An 18644-nucleotide genomic window follows, 5' to 3' on the forward strand; every position below is an offset into this window, starting at 1 on the left:
CTAAAACCACCCCCGCCTGAGAGAACTAGGAGCACAAACTTATTATAGTTCTTCATTTCCTTATTTACATTAACTTTGTGCATTTGAAATAGTCAATAAAAAGTGCTTAGGTGGGAAAAACTGCATATTCATAGATCAAAATTCATAAAAGTAGGAGACACAGGAGAGAGGAGAAAGAAGTGAGAGTGGGTCACTTGTCTACACAATCATGCATTGGTTTTTGTAGGATCTAGGGTGGGCACAGAAGCTCGTGTCTGCTTAAATGAGCTGTCAATCAAATGACTGCCGTCTCAGGATCTCTGGTGTTTTCACAGGTTAAATGAAAAGAATATATGCAAATTGACAAATTGTTTATTTTATATTCTGTAGATTTATACAATATAAAAAAAATTTACATTTCTGATCACAAAAATAACTGCAATAAATACACCTTTCCATGATCAGTCTTAAAAAATAACATTACTGATTTGATGCCACGTTGTTAAAAGTGTCTCTGCTTTTTTTATTCTCAAGTGTCTGAAAAGAGACAATCTCCTTCTATCACAACTTACATGTCCCTAAAGTCAGCCCTTCTCTCCTCCATAACAGCAGCCGGTGAGGAGGACAGGGGAAAGAGAGGGGAGAGTTTCAGAGGAACTTCCCTCAGGTGGTCGACTGTGGCCCCGCTGGAGCCGCCCGTCTGTTTGTCTGTGGTCGACACATGCAGGCGGAGGGAGCTGTGGCAGGTCAGGATGGCTGCTGGGAAGTACCCAGCAGGAAGAGACACAGCACATTCAGCACCACCAGGATCAGCACCAACCCGACGAGAACCTTCTGCACCCACAGACACGAATTCAGCTTCTGCTCCAGTCGGGAGTTGCAGGCCATCACACGCATGAGCTAGTGAGATAGGAAGAAAAAAAAAAAAGAAAAAAAAAAGGTTGACCGACCCAGTTTATTTATAAAATTAAGACCTCATGTAGCCAATCACTAATTGAAAGGAATAGTTTGACATTATTTGTTAAATGAGATGAGAAATAATAGTCACATGTCTGTGTGAGAAGTATTGAGTTGGAAAAGAGAGGCAGTAGCTTTGCTTAACATACAGACTGCAAGCAAGGAGAAGTGACTACTTTAACTAAGTTTAAAAAATACACCTCTGTTTTATTTTGTTTGTTTATTATGTACATAAACCAAAATGAAAAGATGATTTTTTGGGGGGTTTTAAGGGAACTTGAGTGCTTTAACTTGTCCCTGGTGAACAACAGTCAAGTGCAGAGTCTTGTTGTCACCTTGAGGTTCTGAGTCAATTGGCAGAGAGGAGACACTGAAGTGCTGGGCGGGCACTTGAACTAATGTCTGTCAAGATACTTCGACAACAACAGCAACAGTTACAGCACGCGATGCCTACTAAAACCACAAATTATCAATTATTCTTTAAAAATGTTAGAAAAGCTCTGTGCAATCTTGACATTGCACAGAGCCAGGTAACCTGTTTACCCTCATTTCCAGTATTTTTGATAATCTAGGCTGACTGCCTCACTGTTCCAGCTCTGCAGTTAGAACACAGATATGAGTTATATTGATTTTCTTATCCAACTCTCTAGACAGCAAATAAGCTAAAATGCTGAACTATTCCTTTAAGAGTCTAAGAAACCAGGTAGTTGTGGCTCATGCTGTACACTTAACCCAGATATCGTCCTTAATGATGTTGAATTTGAGTCATCATCCATTGTCTGGGTGTGGGTGTTTTTACATTAAGCAGTAAAAATACAAAAAACTGTTAATACATCCTTATCGGTGTGTTTAAAATCTCAGATGGATTTATAAACAGTAGTTTAGTTTAATAGTTTCTTCATAACACAGTGTGTTGGATGGGTCCAGACTGACTTGGTGTTTTATCTGGATATGAACTGGAGTGGACTACATATCTTCACTTGACTTTCCATTAACATGGGATTCAGTAGATAAAGACTGAATTTGTATTTTTAAAATTTTAAATGATCCTTCAAAAATTATAAGCACTCTAGAGGAACAAGGCTTTCTCTTCCACATAACTCACCGCTGTGCTTAATTCCTGCTGTCCACTGCTCCCCATCTCCACAGGGCTGTCCCTGAGAGGACTCACTGTGGGTTTAGAGCTCTCCAGAACATGACAGCGCAATCTGTGGGAAAGTCACAATCTAATGAGTGGAGGCCGTCCGGGTGTATAAAGCCTACAAGTCCACCGTCACAGCTGTAATGAGAACTGCGGTGCAACAGACCATCACAGATATTGTACAAATTATTTCACATATTTACTGGCATGGCTCAATAAGACAGCACAGATGGGTACCTGTGTTCCATGATCTTATTTTTTGGTACTTCTTTCCAGAACTGCGCAAGTTCTTGTGATCCAACATTGTCCATCTCGGCAGCCATAACCAAAAATCTATCCTGTGGAGAGGCTTGAGAACCTGAACAAAACATGAAACAGGAACAAAAAGTTATGGCAGCCAATACAATGTTGTTGCTGTTTATCAGTCTTTAGGTGAAGAGTTACATTTTTCAGTAAATATGAAAGAAGAATTTAAATTGCTAAACCAAGGTATCTGACGGACTTGGTTGAGAAACAGCAACGGAGGGGCTCTAAGTGCTAGACATGACATTACAGAGGAAAAAAAACCCACCACAGCATAAAAGCTAAGGGGGAAAGAAAGAAACCCTGGAATAGGTAGTGCTGATTCCTCTGAGTTCTATGCGGCACATCATGACCTGCAGCTGACATTTCAACGCTTTGAAGGCTACAAAAAGTTTTAACTCGCACAGTGCTGTCAACTGTCTGACGGTTTGTTTTTGGAAAGACGATTCTTTTATCACTCCTGAAATATGTATGTCAGGTACAGCAAAAGTGGCTCGTTGGAAAGGTAAGAGACCGGACCATTTGATTATTCTGAGGTTCAAGATTCGGAAGTATCTTCTGTGAGAGGAGAAGAGTGCAGAGCTTAAGTGCAGTACCTCCGTGTAAAGACACCACTATATCTACTGATGCTCCGGGTTCACAGCTGCTGCTGCTGGGCTTCACTCTGTACTTCTCAGGTGCTGTGGTTCGTACCTGTGAAGACATAAGGGGCATTGTGTGACTGTAAAATGGCAGAAAATAGGATTAAAGCCAGTCACAATTTCCCTTGTTTTTTTAGAAGCTTTTAAGTGCACCTGGTTGTTGTGATGTCATTTGGTACCACACTGGTTTCAGTAGTTTCGAGGCTACTAAATTGACACCAAGCCTCCTCCACAATTGGCTCTGCTGTTTTTGGCTGCAGGGCCTTTTCCCATCTTGCCCCATTCCTCTGGAATAACCTCCCTGCTGACATTAGACATTCCGACTCTGTTGAGGACTTTAAATCCAAACTTAAAACTTATGTCTTTGGCTTAAACATTAATTAATCCTCAGTCTTCGATTGCCAAGTCCTTGCACCGGTTCCTATTACCTTTTCAGTAAGATCGGTCTCAGTCTCAATGAGTCTCTTAACGTCAGTATTAAGAGTTCATGCCTGTCCTGTTGATGAGAAAGCAACAATCCATATCTTTATGCTGTGGCTAAGCACTAATGTCCTTTTCCAGGTCACCCCGGTGGAGAGGCAAGACCACTTGGCAACATGTCAGCCTGTTGAGTCGTCCTCCTTGGTCATCATTCTTCACTTATTTTTTTATAATTTACTTGTATCAGATTTCTGTATCGGAGCATCTACTGCATCTCCTGTTATTATACAACTTTTTCCTTACTTGATTCAAGGGTCTAAGGAAAAAGGATGTTGTTCACTGTATAGATTGTGAAGCCCACAGAGGCAATGAGATTGTGATTTTGGGCTATATAAATAAAACTGATTTCCAATTTGATTTGATTTGCTAATATGGAATCGTGGATAATAAATCCCCAAAACATGGTGTGTTTTTTGGGTAATTTTATAGAACATACTGTTTAAAAAGAAAATCAACACAGCAGACACATAGACCACTGCTATGAATGCTCAAATTAGCAGCTGTTCTGTAAACAGATGACACATGCATGTGAGTGCCTTTACACTCACCTTGAAGGCCACTTGATTTTTGGTCACATTGCTCAGGATAATGAGGCTTTTTTTCTCTGTCTCCCCTGAACCAAAGCTGAGCTCCTCTGCAGGGCTGCAGGGTGAGAAAAAAAACAGTGAGAAACAGGAGCTACTTTAGAGAGCTGCCAGGGCGGAAATCAGAGGCTCAGGTCCCAGTCATTTTACGCTATAAAGTGTCTATTTGTGGACTTCAATAGTGATACAACCGCTAGATGCAGACAGGAGTTCCGCTTTTATTCCCAGCATGCTTTGTTGTTTCTCTCCTATGTGTCTTATTAATACCAAATGGGGTGCTACAATTTCTGTGCCTCTTGCAAGCTTTTCTTGCGACACTTCCCCTTCCATTCCCCTTCTCTACAAGACAGGCAGATAAGAAAGGTAATAATGCACGACCTGCGTTGACTCCCTTATCATACCAGCAGATAAGATGCCTTTTGTGGTACATATTACCAAACATATTTGCAATTAATCATAAAACCAAAAACCAACTGACAAAATAATACAGGAGCTGAATAATTAGCTGATTCATTTATTAGGCGATCGACCTGTTTACCAAGTGATAGGAGAGATAACATCCTGTAGTTTATAGATTTCAAGACAGCTTCTCTCACAGCTCCTGCTGCATTTGTATGAACCTCTTTCAAAGCCTCTGATGCACTGCTTATTTTTGACCCATATGGAAAATAAGTTGATGTCTGTGTTTGAGCCTCAGCAGGATCATCGAGAGAACGTAAACAAACTGCGCTATGGCTTACAAGTCATAGGAGCACAGTGTATTAGTAGTGGTATTCAAATTCAGACAGTATTTAGATCTAATCAGGAGTCGTGGCCATTAGCACTGGGTTGTGCGGTGGTGTGGGAGGACACAACGGGTAAAACTCTGCCTGGATAGCGCAATGTTTCCAGCTTGGGAGCAACAACTCTTCCAGAGGGGCTGTATCCATCCACAAAGAGCTTTCAGTGTCATTTCTCCTTCCCTGCTGGTGCAATCTTTGTGCAGCATGTTGTTTGAGGCACTGAGCAAACCAGAAGGCTATATTTATAGTGTCATTTTGCATATTTAGTTTAAATGGCTTGAACAACAATACTGCTGACCAGCAGGTCATGTGATTGGCCATCACAGCATGACGCCGGGTTTCATTTCTCCCAAAGTTGATTCTGGTTCAACTTTTCACCACAGCGCCACTACACATTTTTAGAACAACCCTGCAGCTTAACAGCATTACCCAGACTGAAAATTAATGTATGGACCAGAATTTTTAACACAACACCTGATTTGGCTTGAATGATGCCACACCATCATCTAAATGGACCAGTGACATTTGCAAATTTTCTTACATTCTATTTTATGTTCTGCAGCTGACCAGCTCTATTCAACAAGCAATGAAAGACATGTTCCAGTTTGTAAGTCAGACAGGAAGGAAACTTCAGTTGAAAGTTTAATGTGGTTTGTTGCTTAAAGGCTGTGGCTTTGGTGCTGTGGAGCTGAATGTTGCCCAAGTTTAGTCGGAGTGATCATCTGCCCATGATACACCGCCAATGTGCAAATATGGTTGCAAATGAGGCACTTACATTGGCTGTATGGAAACGTTTATCCATGTAGTTGGAGAACGAATCTTATTGTTGCAAATAAATGCAAGAAAAATGCAGGCATCATCAAACATAAATTTGGCTTCTTATTTTGTCTACAAGAAGGAACACGTTGCATTTCAGTTGGACTTTGAACAGAAAAGAGCTGTGATCATACGTCAAAGCCGTGAAATCTTGAGCCAAAGCAAATCTGTGGCCTAAAATTGGAGGCACATAGCCTCGTTCTCTGATGCATGCTGCTGCTGTGCACTTGATGATTCTTCTAACCAATAACGCAACAGTGTAACTTGGCTATAAGTAGTTTGTGATTTGACGTATTCAGCTGCAGTGAACAGTGAACATTTATTGCATTGGGGACTTTAACTTTGCCAAGAAGAAACCTGGAAATGGATTATAATATTTGGTTCATATGTATAAAGCTGCTCATTGATGCGTCATGGACTAAAATTGCTAGGAACAAAGATATAGTTTTTTTTCATGCCTTTATGTGCCCTTTCCTCCAGTAAACCAGCTGTAGGGTTTGGCGCTCGCTGGAGCTCAGAGTTAGTCTTCGGGCTCTGGAAACCTTTGGCATACACAAGATCAAAGCCCCCCTATTCCCCTCTAAAGCCCACAGCCTCGAATTAAGGCTAACACAGCTCAGAAGCATAATTGCATTTAAGGCTCATTTAAATCTGTTTATCACTATAATTCACAGCCCAGAGCTGTCAAAATCCTCACATCAAAGCCACTACTCTGTAAAAACAGAACTCAACGGACAGTATTCATGAGAACGAGGAGCAGTATCATACAGTGTGTGAATGCACTACAAAGTTTTTGCCCCACAACGAGCCAGAGCATTGTGTTACTGCTGTACTCCTTAGCAATACACCCCTTTCCAAGTCGAAAGCTCCTTTGTAAGGCCAATGAATGCTCAATTAAAACATGTCCTTAAAGTTCAATTGATCATTGGCCACTGTCTCTCACTGAACTATTGATTGGTAGCTTCCTTAATTCCTGACCACATGTGGCCAGATCAATTAGGCTGTAAAGATACAAACACATCAATAATGGCTTTGGGCTTTGAGCCAATATGTGTGGAGAACATTTTTGTCAATATGTACAAGGCAATTAAAATGTGTCTTTTTACGTATGGCAACCCAACACACAAACACGCAATGACCAGTTCACTAGGTACACCTAGCCAGGATAATGCAGTGTTATTACAACATCATACAATAAATCTCACAGTGCACCTGAAAAGTTTTGGAGTGTCTTTTCAAGGCAGAATTTTTTGGAGCAGAGAATGGAATAGGCTTTAAAAGCGGTGCGAAGAAGCTTGATTGTGAGCCCATCCAAAACCAACTGGATACAGGTTCTAATACCAGAAATTTGAAATTCTGACACTGCCTAAAATGCAGGAATCAGTACCGACGAGTACAGGAGTGAACCTATGCACTGATCCGATTCCACCAAATAAATATTTTTTTAGAAACGGGACACTGGTACTTCCCAGTAGTGACCTATACAGGTTTGTGAAACCTAATCAATTTTCATTGCACAAGTAGCCAGTATTCAGCAACCAACTTATTTAAGTTAAAGGAGGTCCATCCAGGGTCAGAAATAAGGCAGTTAAAAAGTGCATGACACAGTTAAACCCCACTGGTATTGGATTGGTACTCTCTTCATGTTCAGGCATCAGAACCGGATTCTAGGAGGCAAAATGTTATTGGAACAATTGCAGTTTGCTCAGGCTGCTGTAAAAACCGTCACTCGAACTCTGGTCCGGACTGAACAACTGGACTAAGACTGTCCCTTTTAACGGATCGTCTAGGTGACTGAAGATACAAGTTCTACGATGAGTTCCAAAGCTAAACTTAGATGTATCTGCTGACTGTGAGCTGTACAGGAAGCACTTTGATGAGTGCATTTATTCAAATCATTTGGTAACCATGGTCACATCTGAGCGCCATGCGGGGATTTTCCTTGATCAAAGCAGTGTGTTGAGCTTGAACCTTAATCTGTGTACTTTGGGAGTGCTTTGAAGCCCATAAAAAGGGCATGACACAATAAAACCCCCTTGTTATTTCTCACAACATGAGGTAGATTTGCAGGTCTAACAATACAACTAATGCTTGTAATTCATGCGCTCTTTGTGGCACCAGAGAACATAAATATACCCCGGAGAAGCACTAAAGTGCCGCATGACTTGCTGTCTGCCACCAGAATTGGATTTCTTCATGTTGTTCCGTGTAGCGATGATGACACAAGATGACAGTTGCCAGAACTGTTCAATCAATGATTACCTGTTGGTCTGTATGCTGTTATATTTTATGTTTTAAAAAGTCATTGGGAAGAGGAACCTGGACAAGAACTTGTTTATTTCTTTCCTCTTTAGTTCTGAACAAAGTAAACAATCTACAGGTGTTAGTGCCCAAAGAATTACAAAATTATACAATCTAGAGGCTCCGTGTGAGCATCTCCAATTGGTTGTGACGATGCCACAATAATCTACAGAATAGCATGTGTGGAAAGCATACATGAAAAATAGTATACACAGAACCCCTGCATATCAGTGAAAAAAATGCAGCCATCTGTGTACGTGCCTGTTTGGGAGTATATGCAGGGCTCTACACTGTTTTTATTGCAGGCACAATGGTGCTTTGAGCTAGATGCTAACGTCAGCATGTTGACATGTTCATGATGACACAATTACCATGGCTAGCATGTGTGTCATATTATGTTAGCTGACATTTGATAATCAGCACTTAAAACAAAGCGCAGCTAAGGCTGATGGGAGTGTCAGTAGGTTTGCAATCATTTAGCCATGACTGAAGTTTTGACCTGATGGCAATGATGGGTGAAGAGTCAGGGGCTCACCAAAGTGATTACAATACATCCTCCGCCAACCATGAATGCCTGTACAAAATTACGAGGCAATCCATCCAATAATTGTCAAGACACTTCATTGACTCATTAGGGTTCATCTTCTGGGCAACATGAATGTCTGTACAATGTTTTTACGCAATCGATGGCAAAAGTTTTAAAGACACTTCACTAAAATCAGAACAAGTCAGCCCACTAGTGGTGTTACAGTTAAGTCAAAGGATCCCCAAAGTCGTTAGGATGCATCCTCTGTTCAAAATTTGCTTGGATCCAGTGGTTGTGGAGATATTGCAGACCGGACAAAGTTGTCAATAGATTGACAAACCAACAGAAAAAGGGGAGGTTGTACGCACACGTAAATTTGCATGGCCCCATAAATGTTTGTGATGCACAGTCAGGTAAACATCTTGTGTAAATAAAACACTTGCTTTACGAGGGACCCTTTAGGGGACAAGGGTCTTGTCTGCAAGACAATGTGACCACAGTCAGCTGTAACCTACCTAACATCCAGCAGATGCCCTTTGAAGGTGGTCAGTGGCTTCCTGGCTCCTTTGATCCTGGCGTTTGTGTCTGTTTTATCATTGTCCTCTGCCCTCAAACTGTCTTCCAGGAAATTCACCTGGAACAACAAAGAGCACTTAATTAGAAAAGAAAGTCAGACTACTGATAGTGTAATTATCGACCCTTATCTGGCTCCTTCACTGGAAATGAAATGTGTTGACCCTTGCCCTTCATGCGGAAAAAGCTATCAGTTAATGAAGCTCTCAACAGTAATCAGTAATGATGAATAAATGGTTCTTGTGAAATAAGGGTAAAGGGTTATGTTATCAAAATAGGATCTTCCTTGAAAATTTAATTTTTTCCTTGTACCGAGAACTCCCGTGACGACTCCTGACCTTTGTTCACAGAAGGATTACAGAACAAGCAACATTGCCATTTGAGGACACAACCTAAGTAACCCACAAATTCATGACTCTTGACAAAACAAAGAACCACGAACCAAAGCAGTTCAACCAGACAGACAAATCATCATAGTATTCCTCAATCAGGGAGTGTTTTGCTTCACATCCCCAAACTTTGACCCAAATCATCAGCAGACGGATCAGAAGACCATACAACAGCTGACAGGATAGAAATTGTGAAACGTCTGCATTAAGTGATGTATATTATAAAATAAAGCACGTGAGCTGGGTAAATGGATGCTTTCACTGTGTTTCTGTTGCCACGCATTGTGATAAGACAGATGGGGAGAGTGAACACATCGTGGGAGGAAGGGGGGCAAAGGTGAACGGACTCCGCATGTGATGGGAACATTTGTGACTCAGAGGGGAAGTGTGTCATTTGCTGTGATAAGCAACATAACATGTCATCTTAATTAAATGGCCGACTGTCATGCAACTGCCACAATGAAGACATCAAGAGATAATCAGCTGCTGAAATGTCTCTATTTATTAGTCATTTTGAATAGAAAGCTCAACACAATTAGGTAATAATGGGGGTAGAAAAAACAGCAAAACATGTTTGAGTATTGAATACAACAAAACTTTGAAATAGTAGGCAGTTTTTAATAGTCAAAATTACAGTGTTTTAGCGAAAATCATTGGCTCTGGTTTTGCCCTATCAATTCATCCAAAATGTCATTTTAGATTACAAAAAAGGACAAAACAAATTAATTTTATGAAACAAATTGATTAAATCAGATCAACTGCACTATAATTACCATGCACAAAGAAATAAAATAGATCATAAAAAAAAAAACATCTAAAATTAGTAAACTTGACCATGATTTCTACACATTCTGTGTAAGATATGAGATTCAAAGGCATTGAAAAAACATTCACTGAAGATCATCATTGAAATGTTCCTAAATGGAAGGACTAGTGAAATGCTCATTAAAAAGGAGTGTCTACTGGTTATATAAAGCACATAAAAAACAAGATACATATTTAGCACCCTCCAGAGTCACAGACCTGGTAAAGGATAATCTTACAGGACAAGGCACAGAGGGCTTTTGTTTAAAATTCCCTCAAACGGCAAGTGTGTCAAAGATGTAGTGCTGAGGGGTTAATAACTTAATCTACAATATTAAAATGGTAATTAGTTGTTTTTAATCTGAGGTTAGAAGATAAGACTGTTAAAGCAGTAGTGACAGTACTAGCTCTTTCTGCTCGAGCTGATAATAATGTGAAATGTGTCTCGCTTGGTTCAGTGTTTACATGATATTGTGCAAAAGCTAGGCTACATTATATAGCCTACATCCCTTGAGAACAACGTCAGAAATGTTGTGATCTTTACACAGTGCAATACAATTTAGGAGGATTAAATTGAAATGTGAGGATCCAGGGCAGGTCAAGGGGCGGTGATGACATCGGTCGACTGGGAGGGAGGTGCGCTCACTATAATTTTGGAGTCTCCTGAGTACACCTGCCTTTCCAGCCCGTAGAAATCTTCCGGACTCTGAGCTCCGTGTGTGAGATGGGGTGTGATCTTAACACTGCCTTACCACCACCAGCCCTTGTTTCAAAACAGAGAGAGAGGCAATTAGCTTATCAGGTTGTCAGCGCAGTGCTGCATGGAACCCATTGGAATTCAGGTGGGGATGGGTGGTGGCAGGGGATGGGTGGGGAGAGGTGGGGAGTCTTGTTTATTTGGGCAAGCAGCAGAGAGATGAGCACAAGTAACGTGGAATGCGTTCAGACTGGCTCAAAGTGCTGAGAGGCTGCTATATTAACGAAGTGCTGCGGGTTTAGTCACAGCACGGGGAACCGGTAGCAAAGTCTAATTCATGATGTCTGATGAAGCGACTTCACTTTGCAAGCAGGAGTGCTGAAGATTTAAAACACATCAATTAACCTGTTATGACAACTACAAATTTCACATAAGCTTTCATTTTTAAAAGGGGCAATATGTAGTTTTGGGGAAGAACAATCTTTATGAGGTAATTATATAAACTGAATACATTTTTTCCCCATAACTGATTAAATAAGCTGTTCTCAGAGGAGAGTAAAGTCCCCAGAACACTATTTGAAGCTAATAAGGTGGCAGGGTCCACCAAATATAAACAAAGTCAAACAGTATGAAACTGTGTTGTACTTTAAGGTCAGTTTGTTTATTCAGTCATGACTTTGTCCACTTTATTAAAAATGTCTTCCCCAAAACTATATAATGCAACCATTTAACCTCTCTCAACATTTTCTTTCTTTGTACTGTGTCTGCTTTAGATGCTTTCATTTGTTTTTACTCAATATCTAACAGAAAGCCTTGAATGTGCGCCAGGCTGAAGGGCGAGGTTTGTCAAGTTTCCAAGTTTCCTTTGGTTGTAATTAGTGTGTAACCGTCAACCAGTGGCATTATCAGAAGCCACATGAATAACCGTCACTTTATTTCCCTTTAAAATTCAAGGCTGATGTTAACCAGAGAGAACTGTTTTCCTCTTACCATTAATATTCCTTAACAGCCCCTTGAAAGCATTTGTAGTCAGACATTTTCCCACGCTTACCGTCATAACATACTCACTGTGTATGTGTCATAACAAAGTGGCCATAACTAGTTTCTCGGGCAAACCTGAAAAGGATCTTGCCCTTTCCTGCAGAGCTGACTCAAATGTTTTGGTTTGTAACACCTTAGAAGACTGCAGTGCTTGTTACAAAATTGGGTTTTGTATCTGGAGATCAATTTAAGCTATGAATGCTATAATAGGGAACTTTGCACCTTTTTCCAGGGTTATATGAACAAGTTTAGGCCAGTCGCACTAAAAATAAACCATAAGTGAGTGCGAGTTGCAGCCAAGTTTGTATTTTACAGTAAGAACATTAACAAACTCTGAACTCGTGCCTGTAGATTATTACTGAGGCTAACAATTGAATGATTTGCATATCTCTGCTTTGTGAATCTAAATCTGTTGTGCATGACGAATGTGGTGTTTATTAACAATGGGAGCACTGTTTGTTTGTTGGGGCTTAGGAGGCTCATGGGAGTAGCTTTGGGTGACGCAGCGCAGCTATGTCTCTCTCTACCGTGTCCTATAGGCAGCAGACGACAAGAAACAGTTTCTTTAAACTACAGCACAGTTATGTCCTCACATCAAATGTAGGCCAAGTCTGCAGCTCCCTGCTGTGACAGCAAAACAACAAGATATCTGAAAATAACAGCTGCAACACTAAATAACATCATACACACAAGTCTTCAATAGTCATTCCCTGATCGCGGGCATATCCTGAGATGCCCTCTGTCTATTTCCCTGCAGGCTCTCTCTGCATGCTGCTCGCCAGAAAAGACGCTAAAAAGATTATGAAGCCAGGGCTGGATGGTCCTGTACGGAGTGAGTAGAATATGACATAAGCTGCAGCTTTGACAGCATGTAGGTAGCATTTCCTGACACCACAGTGAGAAGGAGGCTCACGGTCGCTGTAGACATACTCAAGATGAAGCCTGTGGGGCATCTCAGTGACGGTGCTCCACTGGGGCTGCATGCTGCTGTTTGGCGGGAATATGAATCTAGCTACAGCAGGGAAGAGCTTAAATTACTAATTTTACAACCTCTGCGGACCATACAAGGAGCTGAGAGGATGAGAGGCAGAGCGCTGGCTGTGATGCATTGGCTTTGTTGGCGGGATTTAACTGTGGCCAAAGACGTTATGAGTCACCTTCACAGAGACAATAAGCAAGAGCTTAACGAAAAACGAAATCAGGACATTACTTGCCACTTAATTCACAGCTGTCTCCACAGAGCGGTCTGATTACATGCGGTAATCTCAGGCTCCTAACTTAAAGAACGTGAGTGAAAGGAGAAACAGTCTAAATGTCTGACTAAAGGACATCTTATTTGACTAATTCCAGAATCAGAATAGACCATGCCTCAATCACCTCTGAGGGTAGCTACACTGACGACAACAAAAACACTAGCACTGTAAACTCTATTGATTTTAACACATTAATTTGCCAATCTTATTCAAATACCTCAATTACTAATCTTTAGTCAGGTGGACAATAAGATCAAAGAAGAAGTCCCTGCACACTTTGTGGAGCCTTACAAAACACACAAGGAGCAGTTCTGCTTTATATTGTAGAGATTAAGTAGTGAAGACACGTGCTTTCTGAAAGGACTGATCATAATTAAAAACAAACCCAGAAGACAATGTACCTTTTTGGGTTTTACAGCAACCTCAGTTGAGTTGAAGCTGGACTCAAGTCCATCCTTGCCCTCTAGTTCACCCTCTTTGCTCTCCGTCTCGTCCTCACTAACAATGGGTCCGTTGTCACAGATGGGTGTTTGGAAGTCATCATCAGGGAGAGGTGGGTAGCTATATTTGAAGGGGTCCTGCAAGGTAGCCAGATAAGTCATATCAATGAACGCATAGTTTTTAAGTATATACATCAATTTAAGATGAGACTGTCACATTTAATATCTTCAATGAGTAAACAAAGTCCCATGACTTGCATATGAATACATATAAGATAAGTGTAATCAGGGGGAATTCTGATGAATAATAGAACTGATGTTTTTTAGATTATCATTTGCCATTTAATACCGAAGTGATGAAGTATTTATTCTTTTCAACTGAACAGTTGTGACTTGACACACCTGATTAACCTTTCTTTCACAAAGGACAGTGTCAATAAACAAAGTAATAATTCAATATTGAAGATTTAATCATTGAGTAGGTAGCTGTTTATCGGGCTAAGAAGACTTCTGATGCAGTTACTTTGCACAAATTGCAAAATGTTTTTGCACATTTGTATGATTGAGTTCATATACAGAAAGACATAACAACATACCGTTCCACCCATGTGAGGTGGCAGGTACTCGAGGCCGATGAACGTCTGGATCTCAGATTTGGTTGCAAACTTGAGCTTGCTGATGGCCTCAGGACCCAACCACGACTTCACAATCTTCCACGCAGCTGAAATAGAGACATGTTTATGCTCTAGATGTCAGAAACACTTTGTGTGAAAGTTTGTGTGTACCAGTTAGAGAGGGCATGCTCATTCTCACCATTCATGATCCAAGGCATATCCACGATGATCATTTTGGCTAAAATGATACAAAGAAGAAGTTTGTGCATGAGTATTATGTTCAAAAAAATCAAAAAAATCCCAGATTTAGCATGAAAGTATCTATAAAGCTATGAATAAAAGATAAGTGAATGTGTATTAATATTTGTTATGCTTTTATAACAACGTCTGTTTGGGACTTACATAAAAACTTAGGATAATACACTTTGAAGCAGTTGATAACGTACTTGACGAACTCCATGTCCTGAAACACAAAGTGGGAAAAAACACTGACGTAAACAGTAGAACCACACAATCAAAGCTCCCCTCAGCTATAAAAGACACTTTATGGGTTTCAACAGGGAGAATGTTTGTTCACTCTTAACCACTTCTAGATCTGTGGTGACCTACTTCACAGAACATGAAAATTCATTATAAGCTCCTCTCAATGACTACTCACTCAATCCCCCTCAAACGACCTGAGGATGTTATCTCGCCATGTTTTTAAATTGCTGTTTGCCACCATTTGATTGCACCACCTACATCTAACAGTGTTTATCATTTCAAGGCAGCGATCTTCATAAAAACAAGTTGAAGACTTGAATGTATCTTCTCCACATACGTAACAACCGGGCTCGTATTCAATCAGGTAATTTTAGTTCAGTGTGCTACAAAAATCATGCATGGCTAACAAATCTCGCCTTTTTTTTCTCTGGAAAATGATAAATGCTTATTTTCTTACTGCTTTACGTTAATCACAATCATCAGACATCAGCCGATACGTCAATAGATAGAGCCCCTGTTTCCCTGGCTAGGTTCCATAATTGGCTAGAAGCCTTATTGCTATGCAGGAGACTCACTCCCCGGCCTTAATGGGATCACACTGGCTACCGTTGCACCAGCCTGTACTGTGGTTCAACAAGCCTCCATAAGGCTGCTTTCCAGTATGATTTTCTAATCTACTCATTTCATATTCGAGTTGCACAGTTATTTATCCCCCTTTGCCTTGCTTATGTTGGTTTATTTGTATTTAATTGAACCATTTCTCCAGGAGAGAGCCTAGCCAATGAAACACCCTGGCTGACAGAGAGCTTCATCAAGGAGCTAATGCCTGTGACACACAGTGAGTCTTGCGGATTAAGACAGTCCACTCGATTTGACCAATGGGATTTAAAGGTTACTTTAATCTCCAAAGTGTAAAACCATTGAGGAGCATCAGTCCCTGCAAAACCACAGCTCAAACGGCAAGAAATGTGAGGATACTACACAGCATCTAAGTGACAGACACAGCCAGGAAACGCTCTCTTTGTGACATTAGAGTGAGCTTATTTAACAAAGAGAGAAAGAAAATGCAAAAAAAATTATACTGGAGACCTGGATATAACTAGAGCGGCAATGATTAATCAGTTTTTTTGTCATTAAATTGATCACCAGCTATTTTGACATTTGGTTTGAATATTTTATATATATGAATAATTAAAGAAAAAACAAGTAGAGACTCTGTTTCCAGCTGCTTAGATGTGAATATTAAAAGCCAAAATCAAACTTAGATTATAGAACGACACACAAACAAAAAAGGAAGTGATGTGTTTCCTTTTAAACACCATCATCAAGGACTTACTATATTGCTGAGGCCGGACTCTGACATGTCAAACACCACGGTGAGTGGCATCCCAGGTTCTTTCTTTGCATACCGCTCCAGCCAGAAGGCAACGTACTTCTTCTTGTCCAATATTGTTTTTGCATCCTTCACGTGCAGCTTTACTTTGAACCAGACTAAACAAAGTAAACAGAGAAAATTATTATTAAAAATGTATTAGTAGTTTTGTGTGTTACAGAATTTCAGTGAGAGATTTACTCTTTTAATGCAGCATACATCTCTGATAGTGTATAAAACTGCATAAAATTAGACTTCGTACAATAGTAATAGAGGATGTACATACAGAGCTTGTTGCCCTCTTTGTCATAGCCGTGGAGGAAGACAGCACCAGTCTCGAACATCCATCTGGGAATGGTGCTCTCAGTGATATCTAAAATACACATGCACACACACAATTAAACTGTAAACTATTAGCCTTGTAGGGTCCATCCAGATTTCTACAGACTGGTTTAAACCTTAAATAAACTTCTAAAATGGAATTAAAAAAATCTTGAATTACTTTTTCTTTTCTGACTGTATGAATTTTCATGATGTCTTAGCAACACTAAGCGAGACCATCCTGCTCTATTTCTGGAGATGAGTCACCATCAGCACAAATAAAATTGGTCAACAGCAGTCGCAACTGTATAAAACCTAAGTGTGATTAACCATAACTTTAAAGCTATACAATACAGAATCTGCTGAGGATCCCTGTTCCCCTAAAACCTGAAACCGCTTGAGTTGATAGTAAATAACAAACTTGTCATCAATCCAGGTCAAGAAACTGAAAAAAAAAGAACTCACAACATATGGCCCACGGATACTAATGACTTGAATAAATCAAGTTTTCTAGAAACAACTGTTTGACAAATTGAATTTGTTGGATTAAAGACTAACAAACAGTATCATAAAATTCCTCAGGAAACAGGAACACTAGGTATTGTCCTCAAGGGTAGCACATGCATGGAGAAATGGGTATTTACCACACAATGACACTCTGTTTTGGGTTCATCCCAGAGCAGCACAAAGACAACTACTGATCTGTGGCGTAAGCTTGCAAACCTCTGAATACACCAATGTCATTTCTGCTTTTAGGTAGACTGGATATTGAACTCTTGCCTGTACTGAACATTTACAAAACAGAATCATCTTGTTAACTTAGCGTCTGTTCATGAATTAAACCTACATTTTATTTAGGCAATGTTCTGTTTTAACAATATTTAACATTTGCACATTTTGGCATCATTAAATAAATAAAAAACAGCTTAATAACGTAAGAAATTTTAAATAAAATATTGTTTGGTATCAGTTAGTGTCATATAGGAAGTCCAGCCCTACTTTTGGGCAAGGGGAAATTAACGGTCAGCGTGACTTCCTACCATTCACACCAAACTCTTTCCTCCACTGAAAACTCTCATCAATCATTTTCAAGGCATCATCAACAACATAAAGTCTCCAAGTCAGGTAGCCTTCCACGATAGCGTCATCCTGTTGAAGCCTCTCCACATCTCTGGAGTCATATTTATCTGTTGAATCTGTAAACAAACATGACACAAAGGCCGAATCACATGGAGTTCAAATTCAAAGAGGTCAAGTATCACTTTCAAGTTCAACCACTGACTTTTAAAGACACATTGTTAAAGCCTCAAAAATCATATTGAGCTGCAGATTCAAATAAGCTCCACCCGGAGGCAATAACATTGTACCCACACAGGCTGCATTAGTCTAAACTAGTACATGTGGCAAAACAGAGCTAAAGCTAGCTAGTTATCTGCTGGAGCTTATCTGGGCTCTCAGCATTTAGGTCATGATGACATCACATTGCCAAAGTAAAGTAACGGCTCGCTGTAACAAGTGCACAGCTAAGCTACAATACCTGAATGTACCCGGCTGATGGTAACACAAAATAAATGCAAAAGGAAGTGACTGCTCATGGAGAAAGTTAAATTCAGCTTATTCAAAATAACTGTTACCTTGGAGGAACTCATTCTTAAATCTCTGTCTCGTCTCCTCAATTTTCTTCTCAAGATCCTGTCAAAAGAGTTCGCTCCGGTTAGACATGTCTTTCGTTTCGACATATAAACGTATACAAATAGCTCAAATGCACTCTAACGGTAGTTAACAATACCTGCGCTCCTTCGTGGTGTTCAATTTCAGCCATATTCAACTGTGCCCGAGTTCCCTTCTCTGATAGTTCCTTGTTGAGCTAGCTAGTTAAGCTAACGTTTAGCTGGAGGAATCAGTGCGAACTGTGAAACTGACGTCCCGGCGATGCCATTTTGGTTCCAGCCGTGGCCACACCTCTCCGTTTGTTGTTTGTTTGAACCGACATTAGCATTGGGAGTGTTGGCTTATGTTCAAGATTAAAAACAGAGGCGTTTATCTAATCATTCACATAACTTGATTCGTTCAAAAATGACAAGCGAGCTTAGCACTTTCTCCTAATGTCGTCAACTCACCACTGTTTACCAGCTCTCACCCACAAT

The 18644-nt window shown here is 40.3% G+C and overlaps 1 protein-coding gene across 1 annotated transcript; it reads right to left on the reverse strand.

The window, feature by feature from the left end:
• Positions 1-333: 333 nt before the first annotated feature.
• On the reverse strand, positions 334-18631 carry mospd2 (motile sperm domain containing 2). Its single transcript, XM_030427668.1, has 15 exons — positions 18287-18631; positions 18132-18189; positions 17538-17693; positions 16463-16549; positions 16141-16295; positions 14724-14784; positions 14521-14559; positions 14304-14428; positions 13669-13845; positions 9026-9144; positions 4050-4143; positions 2977-3073; positions 2315-2435; positions 2042-2144; positions 334-879 (listed from the first exon to the last, which is right to left on the reverse strand). The coding sequence occupies exons 1-15, from the start codon at positions 18317-18319 to the stop codon at positions 727-729; spliced, it is 1578 nt and encodes a 525-aa protein (XP_030283528.1). The 5' UTR covers positions 18320-18631; the 3' UTR covers positions 334-726.
• Positions 18632-18644: the final 13 nt, after the last annotated feature.

This window comes from Sparus aurata, chromosome 9 (genome assembly GCF_900880675.1).
Source record: "Sparus aurata chromosome 9, fSpaAur1.1, whole genome shotgun sequence".
Taxonomy (NCBI): Eukaryota; Metazoa; Chordata; class Actinopteri; order Spariformes; family Sparidae; genus Sparus; species Sparus aurata.

Excerpts from the sequence above, each read along its gene's own strand:
- mospd2 (XM_030427668.1), bottom strand. The coding sequence starts at position 18,319 with ATGGCTGAAATTGAACACCACGAAGGAGCGCAG. Across the intron at positions 14,560-14,723 it reads GTATTATCCTAAGTTTTTAT|CCAAAATGATCATCGTGGAT; the intron begins GTAAGTCCCAAA and ends GTATCATTTTAG. Across the intron at positions 880-2,041 it reads AGCAGGAATTAAGCACAGCG|CTCATGCGTGTGATGGCCTG; the intron begins GTGAGTTATGTG and ends CTATCTCACTAG.